Source organism: Strongylocentrotus purpuratus, unplaced genomic scaffold (genome assembly GCF_000002235.5).
Source record: "Strongylocentrotus purpuratus isolate Spur 01 unplaced genomic scaffold, Spur_5.0 spur5_scaffold_10, whole genome shotgun sequence".
Lineage (NCBI taxonomy): Eukaryota > Metazoa > Echinodermata > Echinoidea > Camarodonta > Strongylocentrotidae > Strongylocentrotus > Strongylocentrotus purpuratus.
Genome location: NW_022145595.1, coordinates 2,159,219 through 2,175,466, shown reverse-complemented (window position 1 = coordinate 2,175,466; position 16,248 = coordinate 2,159,219). Strand labels below are relative to the sequence as shown.

Here is a 16,248-nt window from a genome sequence, read left to right as displayed (position 1 = left end):
TGCCTTGGATTCACGTTGTAGTTAAGTCTTCATATGCCACACAAATAATCTCCCTGTGACACATTGTATTTATCATGGGAAAAAATAAGGCTTCAAGGCTTTAATGTTCAGATTTCCCTCGCCCTTGAGATGTAGGCAAGTTGGAGCTGAGTTTTTTGTTGGGACCTTGGGTTCTCTGCTTGAGAGACCTTTACACACACGGGCACATTGTAATTCAACCAAATCTGACGTCAGTAAATTATGATGTCGTACACATGAACGCTGACTACAATGTGGCTTTAATCAATTTAAAATGATTTTAACCATTATTTTGTTATGAAATTCATGAATGAAAGTGTAAAATAGTGCCTAAGATAGATGATTATTGCAATATTTTCAGTTAACCAAAATAGTGTACCAAGATAATGTATTTAGAGCTGAACCAAAATGATTACTACTAGAAATATCACTGAAAACTGAACCCCACGTTACAGAAATCGTTACATGCAAATTAGTTGTGAACATTTCATGCCATTTGAATATGTTCTTCTTGTTCTTCTTCTTGTTCTTCTTCTTGTTCTTCTTGTTCTTCTTGTTCTTCTTCTTCTACTACTACTAATACTAATACTATTGTTACTACTATTGATAAGATTGCCTAAAAAGATAATGATCTGTTATATAATGCTTTTCACAGAGTTTTTATTTTTTTATATTTTTTTTTATCAATACCTTATCAACAGTCTTGTAAGAAAAATAAAATAATGAATATGTAATGATCCTTACTTTCTGAAATTATCATTGTATTACAATTTAATGAGACAAGTTCTAGCTCTTAGCCAAGCAAGAAAGAGAGGAATAAGGAGAGAGAGAGAGAGAGACAGAGACAGACAGAAAGAAAGAGGACGGACAAAAGAGATGGATAAAAGGGAAGGGGCAAGAACCATTTAAAAAAAGCAAGGTTTTAGGCCTAATCCACTTCCGGTCAAGGAAAGAAATAGATGTTTCTTAAAAACGGAGAGCATAGAAAACTCGAGGAAAATGATTTGTTATTTTTGATTGTCGTTGTCTAGCGGATATTTCACCAGAAGACAAAAGTTCCCAAAGGAAAGGGAAAGAACCAATGGGTATGGGATTCAAATCTCTTGTTATATGTCACTATAATATCCTTTGGTATTGACTGACTGACTTTTTTTTCTTTGATAATAACATACATAAATGAACTGTACTAACAGGTAATTGCAGCATTTGTCTACATCAATAGCCCACTACTTGTAATGGCCGAAATTTAACTGATTGTGTTTTTGCGCAGCACAAAAAAATACGACCATTCGGTGCCAGGATCTGAAAATCAGACTATTTACTTAAGTGATTGAATTTGAAATATGTCGATTTGACAACTAATCGTCGTTATTTTCCCACAAAAAGACATTTTAATTGAAGCTCTTTCGTTTTGACAGAATTAAGTTCTAAATTCAGTGGCGGATCAAGGGGGGCCGAAACGGCCGCAGCCCCCTATTGGCGGCGCAAAAAAAAAAAGAGGAAGGAAAGAAGAGAAAAAAGAAAGGAGAAGAGAAAAGAAAGAGAGAGAGAGAGAAAAAAAAAAGACAAAAAGAAGAGAGAAGCCGGATTAGAAAGGGAAAAGTTACAGAGGGAGCCGGCCATATGTAACTGGCAGTGATGGTAACGATGGATAAGGGAATAAGGAGGAGGGGCGGAAGTGAGCTGCAAGGGTATTAGGGATGATAATCCTATCATCAGTGCAATCTCGGTCGTAATCCAGTATAAAATATTTACCCAGGTTCATGTAGCACTCATGATTATGATAAAGCCACGCCCGGCCCCTACAAAGAGGACCAGAATTGTAATCGGGAGATTGGGGGTCATTCCAGAAGGCTTGGGAGACGACGTTATTAAATAGGGGGCCCATCGCAAAAAATCCCGAGCCGCAGATTTGAAGTTAAACGTTAAAAACAGCCCCTGCGCTACAAAGGACACCACTCTTTGGTGAGAAATTTGAAAAGGGCACATTATTTTGGATGCCTTCAGAAGCTATATACTCTACAGCCAAATTTTGAATTAACGATAGAGGGACCGCTTCAAAACTCCCTTCATTTGGCATCAGCTCGTGCCAACTCGCTTGTCCTTGTATTTGAAAACACTGTTGGTAGTAATCATGGATAGGGGCGGCGATCTTGGGCCCGATCGGGAGACAAGTCCCCTGGAAATTTAGAAATATGGCTAGAAGGAAATATAGCAGAATCTCACTAGGCCGCTATACGCTGGACCTATACGCTGGGGGGTAGTGTGCACTATTTTTTTTCTTTTCTTTTGCTCCCGAAAATTTGAAAATCGCGCCGGCCGAAAAGTCGCTCAGGGGGGGGGGGGGGGGGGGGGGGGGGGGGTGGTGGGGTGGGGGGGGGGGGGGGGGGGGGGGGGGTGGGGGTAGTGGGGGGGGGGGTGTTGTTGTATGAACAAATATTTTTTTTGGTCCTTGAAACCTCCCCCCCCCCCTAATAAAAAAAAAAATCACGTGTTTAGTAAGGTCACCTTTTTGGGTCAGCCATTGGTATAATTTTTTATTTTTTATTTTTATTTTTTGTATTTAAAAAAAAAAAAAAAAAATACCAAAGAGGGGGGGGGGGGGTTGGTTGGGGGTATCTGACCGGAATTTATAGCTGAGAACCCCTGAGCTTCCGAGGGTTTCGCCCCCTGGACCCCACATCAATTCGTGACTGCCGATGTCACAAATAAGTATCAAAATATGTTCATCTGACCGTAATTAAATTCCTAAATTCCGTAAGTTTCAGGGGCTCCACCCCCTCGACCCCACCAGGGGCCCTAAGGCGGGCCTCTGCATGCCTGTCTGACCGTTATAAAATGCCTAAGGGCCTGAGCTTCAAGGGGCTCCGCCCCCTGGTCCCCACGCCAATTAATGACCTGCCAGTGTCACAAATAAGGTATAATAATGCTCATCTGACGTAATTAAATTCCTAAAGCTCTGGGCTTCCGGGGCTCTGCCCCCCCCCCCCCCCCCGAACCCAACCAATGGCCCTAAGGCGGGCCCTGGATGCTCATCTGACCCTAATTTATTGCCCAAAACCCCTTAGCTTCCGCGGGCTCTGCCCCTCGACCCCACGCTAATTCGTGACCTGCCAGTATCACAAAAGCTCATCTGACGATAATTTATTACCCAAAACCCCTGAGCTTCCGGGGGTTCCGCCCGCTGGACCGGTGGACCCTGCGCCAATTCATGACCTCCCAGTGTCACAAATAATGTATCAAAATACGCACATCTGACCCTAATTTATTGCCCAAACCCCTTAGCTTCCGCGGGCTCTGCCCCTCGACCCCACGCTAATTCGTGACCTGCCAGTATCACAAAAGCTCATCTGACGATAATTTATTACCAAAACCCCTGAGCTTCCGGGGGTCCGCCCGCTGGACCGGTGGACCCTGCGCCAATTTATGACCTCCCAGTGTCACAAATAAGGTATCAAAATACGCACATCTGACCCTAATTTATTGCCCAAAACCCCTGAGCTTCCGGGGGCTCCTCCTCCTGGACCCATGCCAATTTGCGACCTGCCAGTGTCGCAAAAAAGATATGAAATATGCTCATATGACGATAATGTAATGTATACAACCCTGACCTCCTGGGGGCTCCGCCCCTGGACCCAACACCGATTTGTGTCCTGCCAGTGTCACAAACTATCAAAAAATGCTCATATGACCGTAATTTATTGCCCAAAACCCCTGAGCTTCCGGGGGCTTCGCCCCTTGGACCCCTATCAATTCGTGACCTGCCAGTGTCACAAATAAGATATCAAAATATGCTCATCTGACGGTAATTTAATGTATAAAGCCCCTGAGCTTCTGGGGCTCCATCCCTTGACCCCCGTCGAAAAATGTTCAGCGGGGCCTGCATGTAAGAGTGGGGTGATGGGGATTTTGTTGTTGTCTACCCCCCCCCCCCCCCACCAACGTTTTTGCCACTGCCGGTATCACCATTTAATACCAATATTTGGCTCGCATAATTTCAAATTTGCCCCCCCCCCCCCGCCCCCCAAGAAAACCCGGAACCGCGTCTGTGTGCTATACATGTCATCACGGATAGCTTAATTCAGCCGAGCAAAACTGCATTATTTATATACTCCATTAAAAGACAACTGGAAGGTAATTGAAATAGATGTTTGTATCAGTATCTAAGGTTCCTACATAATATTAACATGCAGTTACTTGTACTATGTGAAGGTTTAATAAATCCTGTATTTTCCTTTTCATTTCATAATATTGTGTGCTCTCTCATGATTGTTTCATACGTTATAACTATTATTCGAATCTTAAGTTTAAGGCCTCAATCATAACATAAGTACATATATGCTCAAAGTTTCGCTCGCTCGCCAAATTGTGTAACCGGCAAAAGAGGCTTCACCCCCCCCCCCCCCCCCCCCCGATGAAAATGTCAGTTTGCGATGTTTCGAAGTTCTCAATAAGTCAACAGTAACTTCTTCAATTAAACAGATAATTAAAGGTGGTCATGCAACCGGGTGGATTATAAGGATCAAGGGATCAGGGGCAGCGGAGCGTAATCTAAATTGGAGGGATCGAGTCCCGGATCGGAGGCAGTACCCATTTTTTTTTCTTCCAGAGTGTGCCCTTTAATGTTGGTGCCCCCCCCCCCCTGATCTTTTCACGCACCAATTCGAATAGCTAGCTTCACCTTTGAAGTTCGTGCATAGACTGCATGCGCAAACTCTAATGTGACAGTACCATAATTCCTGCGACTTAAAAAAGGTCTACCCCTGTCAGTCTTTAGATTTTTTAGAGCATTTTAAGAATAAAGCTTATAATGTGTGTGTTGTACAACGTAAAATCAGCATAGTCTCACAGCGCAGACAATTGACAAGATTTGGGCCTGCAAACTAGTAGTAGCACGACTACGAGCACTTATTGTAAACAGAAGCACGTGATCGCTCATACTATCACATGACCTCTAGTTCTACCAGGCCCAGTATACTACTCGACGGTCGTTGATATTGCATTACCTTTGTTATTGCTCGAGTCCAGTTGTAAAAACTACAACAAAATCATGTCGTCTACATTGTTTTTTATTCTGGTGATGGTTTGTTTTGTCAGTGGCTCTCTCTCCCAAGACGCAAATTACATACTGGGGGCTGGAATTGCAGATATTACTGGTCCTGCTGCAGATGCAAACTTGGTAAATTAGATCAATTGTGAATTGTGAATGATTTATGATAGACTAGATCTAGTCTATTTGAGTAACTTCAAACTCAAAGTCGGTCAGCATTAACTGACAAAAACATGACTGAAAAGTGGGATGATCATGATCAGTGAAGTGTTATGTAAATAAATTAATATTAAATTCCGCTTCAGACGTTCATTTGTGGCGGATTTGAGTCACTCGACTCATATTTACAACAGTATTGGGTAAAACGAGGGCAAGTAGGTCTATATATTACTGTATTGCTTTTCTCCATTTCCTAATCCTAGGCAAGCAATCACATTGTACTCATCATCATTCATGCTTTTCTGATACAGACTATTTCCATGTTCCCTATGGCTATACGTAGATCTATAATATATTTACGTTTGAATTGCGAGGTGCCTGCATGGGCCCTGGATGTGGAACGTCGCTCGTATTGTTGGATGTAACGCCATTAATTGGTGTTATGTTTTATAATTGTGTGTACGTTGTTTGTAACACACCTGTACCAGTGAACAACGAATTTCTATTTGTATGGACAATCGATTCAATTCAATTCATATTCGTATTTTGTGAAATTTTCATGTGTGTTTCTTCTTTCAAGTTCTTGATTTGCATTTTGTTAAAGATGGGCTATGCTAACCCATCGCAGACTGCAGGTGGGATTTCTATACGCCAGTTCAGCAGGGCGTTTGTGATTGCCGACAGCAAGGGGGAGAAACGCTTTGTCTTTGTGAGCATTGATGCTGGCATGCAGGACCAAGGCGTTACTTTAGAGGTAATTATGCTTGTATAAAATAAGCTGGGCAGAGAGAGAGAGAGAGAGAAAGAGAGAGAAAGAGAGAGAGAGAGAGGGAGAGAGAAAGATAGAGAGAGAGAGAGAGAAAGAGAGGGAGAGAGAGAAAGAGAGAGAGAGTGAGAGAGAGAGAGAATATAGAGTACGGAGGCTGGAGCGGACAGTACCATGCAATTAAACGACCATACATGCCCTGCGTACATGTAGAACATACCTATAAATATCCTGTATTATAAACAGGAAGAGAGAATTATCCTTTTTGGGGTTTTGTTTTCATTTCCTATTCTTTATTCTTGATGCTTGAAATGAGTGGTTGGGAATCCATAAATCATTCTATCTGTTTCTGTTTCGGTTGCGTCAGTATACTCAAGATTAACTGTACTTCACCAACGTTAAGTTGTATGCCTTTATAGTAACAATCCAATTACATGTTCTTTGTATTAATTTATTAAGTTTAGGCCCTTTTACAAGCTTTGAGATTTTCACTGGGCAATCCCTGCAATCCTTTACAGCCCCAAAACCTGAAATTAAGACCCCCAAACCCCAAAATATGAACATTCCTTTTTATTAGTTTGTTAATTTGTTTATATAGTTGCACATATGTGTGTATAAAATGGTAAAGGGTAAATTTTAAAGAACTTACAACTTCAAAGATATTAATTAAAGCATTGCCCTTTGATCCTTAATGAATCAGATCATTTTCATAAAGATGATCTCAAGATTGGTCAAGTATGGAGGCCTTCACAATAAATACCAACATGGCCACCTGCATGTGGAACACACAGCTGAATTCCTGCAGTTTGTTCTCCATGATTATATATTTATTGTTGGTTGTTGTTTTAAATCTGCAGCAATGCCACTAATGAGGTTATAACGTCAAACATGGACCATTATTAAAAACCTCAAATACATGTATATGATTTCTCTTTTTTCTATCTCGTTGAACTACGCTAGATCAAAGAGCAGGGAAAAAATTAATTAACAAATTTCAGTGGATACTTTTCAAGCTTGCTTGCATGAAAATAACACTCTTTAATTTGTTTTGCATTGAACTCTATGCAAGTTTTGGGGGCTCTTTTGGACATTTCGGGGGCTAATTCGCCCGAGCCACCGTGTATGTTTTCCCTGTCAAAGAGAATATAGAGAGTCCTTTATAATGAAACCAAAGTGGCTATTGATCAGCAGGACACGTGGCTATTCTTAAACCAATGGATTTTTTCTTAATTTTCTTTTTAATGATGATTCATTGTTATTATTTTGTTAAAGTTTTGTTTACAAATCAACAATAATGGACCAGTAGCTAGATAGAATGCCATAAATAACCATCAAATAATTAAAATACTCAATGATTTTCTCTATTTCTTCCTTTTGGTCTAAACTACTTCATCAAGGTGATCTCAAGATTGAAGACCGCATATGGAGGCCTTTACAACGAAACCAACGTGGCTATCAGTGGAACCCACAGTCATTCTGGAACAGCTGGATTCCTGCAGTTTGTTCTCTTTGATGTAACCTCTCTAGGATTCATCAAAGAAACCTTTGAAGTCATGGTTGCAGGCATTGTCAAGGTGAATGATGAATAAGGGAGCTTAACCTGTTGACTACTGAATTCTCTCATTCCCATTGGCTTTACACAGGGACACCCGGTTCCCGTAGGCAATGGGTTTACAAAATGTAGTGGCACAAAAAGACAGGTCTGAAACGCAAAATTCCTAATACATGTAGTTAGTAATAAATAATGGTTAAAAGGATCTGGTAACTTTTTCTAAGATTCTGAAACAAAATCCCAAATTTAGCTCATGCTGCAATGCAATTTTACAAGCTGATTGCCTATCTGATTATCAAGATATTGATGATTGGAAATATGGAAAAGGACATACATAGCATGTGTAAGGGACGCATTGCAATGAATGAAACGCCCTACTCAAAGTGTACCAATCAGCAGGATATGTTTTGCAGCTTTGTATGCTAGGGAAATATTAGGTCACCATACTACAATTAAGTAGATCTTGAACTTAAAAATCTATATTAGAGATAGAAAGTGAAACTTCAAATACACTAGACAAAAAAGAAACTACTGTACATACATATAGTAGAGCACTTGATGCAGTAGAATAGGCTGGCACGGAACCCGAGTTTAGCTCAGGTTCTGCAGACAATATTTTTGTTACTCTTTATTTTCTTCATACTAGTTACCTTTTAACACACAGAATGCCAAATTAGGTTGATTTAATACATTCTAGCTGTACACAAATTATGTTTTCAGGTGATTGGCACACTTTAATTCAGCTAAATGTATTCCCATGACTTGGCAAAATGGAGTGGCGCAAAAACAGAACGCAGAATAGAACAGACGTCCAGAACCGTACTTCATAATTCTTGAAAATACAAATTTTATCACAAAGAGGTAAAACCACATCGTTTAGATGAGATGGTAAATATGTACAATACCATCTTGTTGAGGCTTAAGGTTATCTAAACTTTCATTCACATTTGAAAAAAAAAAAACTTGTCATTAAAGGCATCGTTTAACAATGTTAAATATGAGATGTACGGCCTTACACCCCACAACGGAATTTACGTTCAGGTTCACAGCTCCAGTTATGTACACCCAAAACCAATAACAAATGGGGGGACAGGGCTTTTGCTAACGTTGCACCCAAACTATGGAACACTTTACCACTAGAAATAAGACAATCATCATCAGTCGAAACATTTAAGAAGAAACTTAAGTACCATTTGTTTATGTCGTAGTTTTAATATTGTAAAATTATGTCGTAGTTTGTATAGTGTATAATTATGTTGTAGTTTTAATATTGTATAATTATTTTGATGTTGTACAAGAGCGCCTTGAGCAGTCTTTTAGAATGGATATGCGCGCTATATAAATTGACATTATTATTATTATTATTATTATTAATATTACATTACGTGCTACCAGTGTCTGTGATATGGTGTAATATTGAAGCCCTAAAAAAATTGTGCTTCAAAATGATCAAGAAGTGCCTAGAAAAAAGAAAAAATCTTGGAGTGACCGCTTTTACCATACTCATTTTCCCCAATTAGACTGTAGTGTTATGAAAACCGTTTGGTAAACGCAAAATTTGGTTTTGATTTCCAATCATAAATATCTTGATAATCAGATAGGCGATCAGCTAGTAAAATTCATGGAGATCCTGACTGAGCTAAAGGTTTATAATTATCATTGCAGCATGAGCTAAATCCAGAATTTTGTTTCAGAATCTGAGACAAAGTTACCGGATCCCTTTAAGAAAGACCTGTCCAAAATGCAAATTGGAAGATTGTGGAAAATCGTTGTTTCATTTCATAGCGGCAGAATGATATGACTAGGAGTTAAAGTTGTGGAGACTGATGACCACAAGGCTTGGGGAGAGGCCTATAATATCAATGGAATCATGCATGCCTTCTTCAGGAGCATGGCACACCTTCCAACATTGAGTACGCTAATCATACATTTGATAAATGTGGTGAAACCGATACTTCCTCGTAACAAAATTAGTTTACTTTGTGTACCGGTATGATATTCTTTAAGAAGTAGCATATTTTTATAATGGATAATGGACTTCAATTGCATACATGTATCTTTGTTCGTGTGTCTTCACCGTCTTTTAATAAGATGGCAGAAAAGCTTTTCCCTTCAAGTGGAAGTCCACACTGATTTTTAATTGTTTTTAATAATAGAAGCAGAAAAATGAGAGGAACTGATCAGTGAAAGTTTTTCTATCTTTAAGCGAATTCTGATTGAAAATATGAATGTTTAAATTTGCAGTCAATCAAACAAAAATTGACAACACTGTGACATCTCCTGTGAGATCCCTTCCCATTGGAGAACAAATAGAGAAGGACTGCTTTGTGCAACACAGTGGCAATATTACCAATTCCAGTCTTGGGTACCTCCATGACAATCTGTTTAACACCAATATAGATTAATCTTGCACTTCAAACAGTTAAATAATCTTGAAATCTTCGGTATATCTATCCCACAATAAATACTATGTGGCTCTGTGAGATTATGCATGTGGCATAATTATAAAGAGTTAAACTTGCATTAGTCAAAATGTTTTGTGAGGTCTTTCTTTATTAAAGATAAAGTTGAGTTCTGGTCATGTGATTGCATGAAAGAAACGTTGTGGAATCGATCCGAAAAGGTTGATCATCTAGCATGCACTGTACACAAAAAGATGTATATTGGACTACACGAACGTGTGACATAAAAATTTGTCCAGACTTTTATGATGTTACATGCCATATTTAGAATATTAAGGCATTTGAAGAGCCATGCTTTTCAAGGAACATTTTTACTGTGATGTTCTTCCACACTTGCATATTATACAATGATAACACTCACCAATTATTTTTCACCTATTCCCAGAACTTAACCTTCTTCTCTTTAAATGTATTGACAGTTCTGTTGATGTTATTTTACCTTCTGTTTCAGAGTATAGAGAGTGCACACGAGAGCATGGTTCCAGGCAACATCTATCATAATGAGGGCATACTCCTTGATTCTAATATCAACCGCAGTCCGACAGCCTATGAGAACAACCCTAAAGAGGAGCAAGCAAGGTTTGTCTTACTGATAATAGTCTGAGATTCATACCAGTTCCCCTACTCACAAGGTTCCAAGAATTCATGTAGAACATACATGTACATGTATAGGCTATGATTCAATTCAATTCATTTTTATGTGCACATTTGATAAAAATCACAACAAAAAACATACACAAGACAAAGACAATTCCAACAAATAACACAACCGAACAGAAGTATCAAAATGTGGGGGGACAAACAAAGACCAAAGGCCTATCAAAGGCTTGTCCCTAAACTATAAGTAATTAAATATACATAAAAGTGGTTCAAAAGGAAGAAAGAGAAGACAAGGCAAGTACCGCTTTACAGACTTGGAGGGTGTATGATTTAATAAGATTATTTTTAATTTTTTTTTAAAACTAGATATAAAGGAAGGGCAATTCTTTATTACAATGTACAGTATTGTGAATGTGAAATAATTTTAAATTGATTCTAATTTCAACAACAGTCCACTCCAACAGCAAAACATACTTTCTGGGTCTCCTGTAGAAACACAATGTTATAAATAATTTAAGCTTGCAAACTTAAATGTAATTTGCATAAATAATGCGGGTGTCTTGTCAAAGCTAGTCTTGTTCTATTTTTTTTACTGAATATTGTGTTTTCCCTTCTAATCAGAGTCAAATGATAATTATTGGAATACACATTTTTAAAATGCTGTTTGGACTGTTCCTTATGGAAAACTGCTCTCATATAAAAAAAAAATTATGCTATTATATCTTTAAAGTACTTGACTGAGTCTGCCCAAACAACAATATCAGGTCGCAATTTATATTTCCAGGATTATGTTATACTCTGCTCTTATACTTTGTATCTTTAATATTATAGCCCTTTTAATGGAATGGATAGAAATCATCCTTGTTTGCATATACCTCTGTACTGTAGATACTTACAGATAATTAATATTCAGTGTGATATTTACCCCCTCTATTCAGATATAAGTACAACGTGGACAAACTGATGACAGTTCTAAAACTGGTGGATACAAATGGGGCAGACATAGGAATGATCAAGTAAGATATACACTGTCTTGCCATTATCTTTTCTATTGATGTTCTACTTATACCTCCCTTTCATAATATTTCATCTTCTTCTTTAACTACTATTTTTTTTTCTCCTTTTCTTCTTCTACTTCTTCTTCTCCTTCTTCTTCTTTTCTCTCCTTCCTTACTTGGAGGTTTTTTCTCCTTGTACATTTCTTAAATTTGGTACTACTTCACTGATTCTCCTCTTACTAAATAATCAGACTTTATAATACTACTCTTCACAGAAGCCTGATCTTGTAAAAGGTTTGCTTTTTTTATAGGATCCTCACATTTTACATTTTTTTGTTCTTTTTATATTGTCTTGTCATATCTACATTGCTCTCAAAACACCTTGCTATTTACCATACATTAAACTTCATTTAAGTTATCTACCCTAATGATTTTTTTTTACTCTATAGTCTGTATGAATCTGAATTACTTTGATGTATATGCGGAACAAATAAACTCAGGTTTGAAAGGACATTAAGGTTTAGGTTTTATTTATTGTATCCCCTTTTGTGTACGTACAGAGGCAGGAGGCGGCCGTGAGATTTTCGTACGGATTCACGGGCTCCGCCGCCTCTACGACTTTATTTCGGGGGAAGTTATACAACTTTGTAAAAAAATTGTAAGTCTGTAGCCAGTAGACATGTCATAGGTGGCATTGCACAACCGTGAAGAAATAAATATTTTTGCACAATATTTGAAACCAAATTTGGAGTGCAATTTTTTTGGTTCATTTTTCATTTGTACAAAAAAATGGTCCCAGCCGATAGTCTCTGCAAACGCCTTCAGCTCCGCATCCTAAAGCTTCTTGTTGGCCCAACATTCATGGCGATGTCGTAGAAATAGCGTCGGTCCTCAAAAAACTGCACAACCTTCTCGTTAATGTCAGCTTCTTCGTCGTCATCAGGCCTCCTTGGATTTCCTTCCCTTTTCACATATGCTTGATTTAGGCATTGTGTTGTCGCAACACAATGTTTACATAAATATATATCTTAAACTTCTAGTTTATCAATGTGCGATTGGCAACCAGGAGCAAAAATATAAAGTTGTGTGTAATGATGTATATACACAGAGCTCTTCCTTGTATATTGGGGACTCGGACGCTCAAAAACGGCACGGCGGCTGCACAGGCAGAGCTCCTTCTCCGCAACCTCTGTGCGGAAGCTGCACGGCTACTGCACTGAAATTGCATGATTTCCGTACAATATCCGAGCAGCCTTTGTACAGATTTCCCCAGCCTGCCCCCCCCCCCCCCCCCCCCCCCGAGGACCAATACAAGAAATGGCATGATGCTCGTAGATCCACTGTATGTAAACACAAACATCGTAGTCCGTAGCCTCCTACAATACCCAAAAAATCGCAGACCAATTTATCGTTCTGCGCCCGGGGCAAATATAAATGAAGCATAAGTAGTAGTGTAAAATATCTCTCATGTTAAAAAAGAAAAGTTAATATTCAATACCCATAAAGTTGTAAGCATAGCACTAGTTCAATTGCAGTTTCTAAAGAGTAAAGTTGCTGAATGCTAAGTTGAAAATCGTTATATGATTTATCCCTTCTTTAATACCACAGTTGGTTTGCAGTCCATGGAACCTGCATGAACAACACCAACAAGCTGATCAGTGGCGACAACAAGGGATATGCCTCACAGCTCATGGAGAAACATTTCAATCCAGGAGCTCTACCAGGCAAGGTGAGCAGTAACGACATTAACAACAACCCAAACAACATTGAAAACAACTACAACATTAACAACAGCAGCAGCAGCAACAACATTAACAACAACCCAAACAACATTGAAAACAACTACAACATTAACAACAGCAGCAGCAGCAACAACATTAACAACAACCCAAACAACATCAAAAACAACTACAACAATAACAACAGCAGCAGCAACAACAACATTAACAACAACCCAAACAACATTGAAAACAACTACAACAATAACAACAGCAGCAGCAGCAACAACATTAACAACAACCCAAACAACATCAAAAACAACTACAACAATAACAACAGCAGCAGCAACAACAACATTAACAACAACCCAAACAACATCAAAAACAACTACAACAATAACAACAGCAGCAGCAACAACAACATTAACAACAACTACAAAAACAATATACATGAAGTGAGCAGTCCCTGTTTTAGATACAGGCACAATATAAATGTAACCGTTATTATTATTGTTTTCCACTGTGTCTCGTTTATCCTCCAGGGCAAGTTTGTAGCCGCGTTTGCTTCCAGTAACCTTGGCGATGTGTCGCCCAACACTAAAGGAGCTCGCTGCATCGACACTGGACTGCCTTGTGACAGGAACAGCAGCACCTGTGGTGGAAAGGTATAAAAAAAAGACTCCTGATCTCTAAAGGTACTATGTCCCATTTGCAGGCCAAAAAATTAAAAGGTTAAATTCCTACGGCATTTGAAAGACAATACTAATTTAGAACTTCCCTAAAAAAAATGGGGCTTGAAAATATCTTTAAGTGGGAAAATAATGACTATTAGTTGTCGAATCAACTTATGAACTATAGAGCGAGTAAGTAATAGTCTGATTTTTCAGACCATTGTACCGAATGGTACGCTTTATGCTGCGCAAAGATTCAATCAGTTTAATTTTGCCATTACAAGAAGTGGGTTATTGATGTAGAAAAATGCTCATGTACCCTTTACAGCTCATTTTATGTATGTTATTACCAAAGATGAAAAAAAGCCAGTTAGTCACTCAATAGTGTCTGACAGTGAAGTCTAGCAAGTAAACGGGTTTCCTTGCATAATTTGAATATTAGGACACTGCTAATGTTTAAGTTTCACAGATAGGACATACATGACATATTCATAATTCCTGCAAAGTTTTACAGAATTTGATGTTGGCTGCAAAAGGGACATAGTATTTTTAAGTCACTTCGGAGATAAGGTTGTTTTTACAAAACTGTAAAACCCATTGAGATGACTGCTGGATATGTTCATGAAAGTTATGTAATCACTATTTATTTATGCACTGGCAGTACCTATATAATACACAGGTGGAAGTATTCTTTTCAAGAGGGCCAACAAAGAGTATTCATTAAGCACCTCCATCACTTTGGCAGTGATTATTCTAAAATGCACAAAGTGGGACTTGTCCTTGTGTAAAGGAACTGTCAATTTTGTTGTTCATTATACAAGTGCTCTGGAAAGGCTTTATTGTGTAGCATTTTCATTACTCACTTGACACTTTCTAAACATGTACATGTGGGCAGATGGTATTATCCCTTTTCCTATTTTGTGTTTGTTTATTTATTTCTAGTTTAATTTTAAGAAGACTTCTTCAGTTTACAATTTACTACCAGTGAGCTCCCTGTGTGATAATGAGCTATACTGTACAGTATATGACCTGGCATTTATGATTAAAATATTGACAGAAATAATTTGCAATGTTAATGATTTGTGAATAACAGAAGTGAATTATGAATTCAGATCTGGGAATGATCCATTAGGATTGGACATATATCGTGAAAAAGCAAAGTGTGAGTGTGAGTGATGAATATGTGCTGCAAGAACATGTAATATCTGATTTATTATTTCACTTTAATATTTTCTCCTTTGACTTTTCACTCGCTCAGACTGAAATGTGCATTGCCTTTGGACCTGGTGAAGACATGTTTGACAGCACAAGGATCATTGGTGAAAACCAGTATAAGAAAGCAATGGTAAGAAAGGAACAGATATTAAAGTAAATCTGTAACTTTGTTGAAAGTTGATGAAAAATTTGCGTAATTTTTGTATGAAATGTTACCTATTATATTCCTTTTACTGTACTAATCCTCTAACATGCAAAAAATCCTGAACAAATTCTGAAACCAAAAAGATATTTTTGGTTTTCTTTGAAGGTGTCACTGTGCGACACTCTCTAACAGTTAATTCTCCCAATCATTTTTGAATTTTCCCAACCGTTTTTCCATGAAAATAATACATAAGACAGGCTTTTAAAAATCTGTCAACACTTAAATGTCTGGAATGGTATATAGAGCCAATCCATTGCTTTGTGAGTATTTACATTCACCTACAATGTAATTAAATTGTAATGATATAGTTGGGAGAATCAAGGAATCAATCAGATCAGTTTTTCCCAATTGTTATCATTGATAATGGTCTATTTTTTTAACTCAAATTTTCAAATTATCTTCAAATTACCATTTTCCCTCATCTGAACAATGTTACCTAGTCCCTTTAATTAATGAGATCAACAAGATGGAAAGAGATTGAAAGAGAGAGTGAGAGAGAGAGAGAGAGAGGGAGAGAAAGAAATAGAGAGAGATAGATAGAAAGATAGATAGATAAATAGATACAGAAGGAGAGAGAGAGAGAGAAGGGAGAGGGGGAGAGGGGGGTCTTGAAGGTGAATGAAGATCCCCAGATATCTTGGATTATTCTAACAATTGAGTGGGTTCCCAAGATAACTAGGAATCGTAAACAACAATTAATGCGACTACCACTCAAACCTGAGAATCATTAATACAAAACACAACAATGGTTTGTTTGTTGATTGTTCTACCTGACTGCTGGGAAAGCATGCACATGCATACGCTTGTAAGTAAGCAACCAGGGGACTGACGGCT

At 38.2% G+C, this 16,248-nt stretch overlaps 1 protein-coding gene across 1 annotated transcript in view; it reads left to right on the top strand.

Moving 5' to 3' along the window:
- Positions 1-4,978: 4,978 nt before the first annotated feature.
- LOC576884 (neutral ceramidase) overlaps positions 4,979-16,248 on the top strand; it is a 31,365-nt gene continuing 20,095 nt past the window's right edge. Inside the window, exons 1-8 of the mRNA XM_030979071.1 lie at positions 4,979-5,197; positions 5,832-5,981; positions 7,391-7,567; positions 10,459-10,586; positions 11,546-11,623; positions 13,214-13,334; positions 13,866-13,988; positions 15,253-15,339. Of these exons, the coding sequence (XP_030834931.1) occupies positions 5,069-5,197; positions 5,832-5,981; positions 7,391-7,567; positions 10,459-10,586; positions 11,546-11,623; positions 13,214-13,334; positions 13,866-13,988; positions 15,253-15,339 (993 nt within the window). The 5' untranslated portion in view covers positions 4,979-5,068. The remainder of the gene's footprint in view (positions 5,198-5,831; positions 5,982-7,390; positions 7,568-10,458; positions 10,587-11,545; positions 11,624-13,213; positions 13,335-13,865; positions 13,989-15,252; positions 15,340-16,248) is intronic.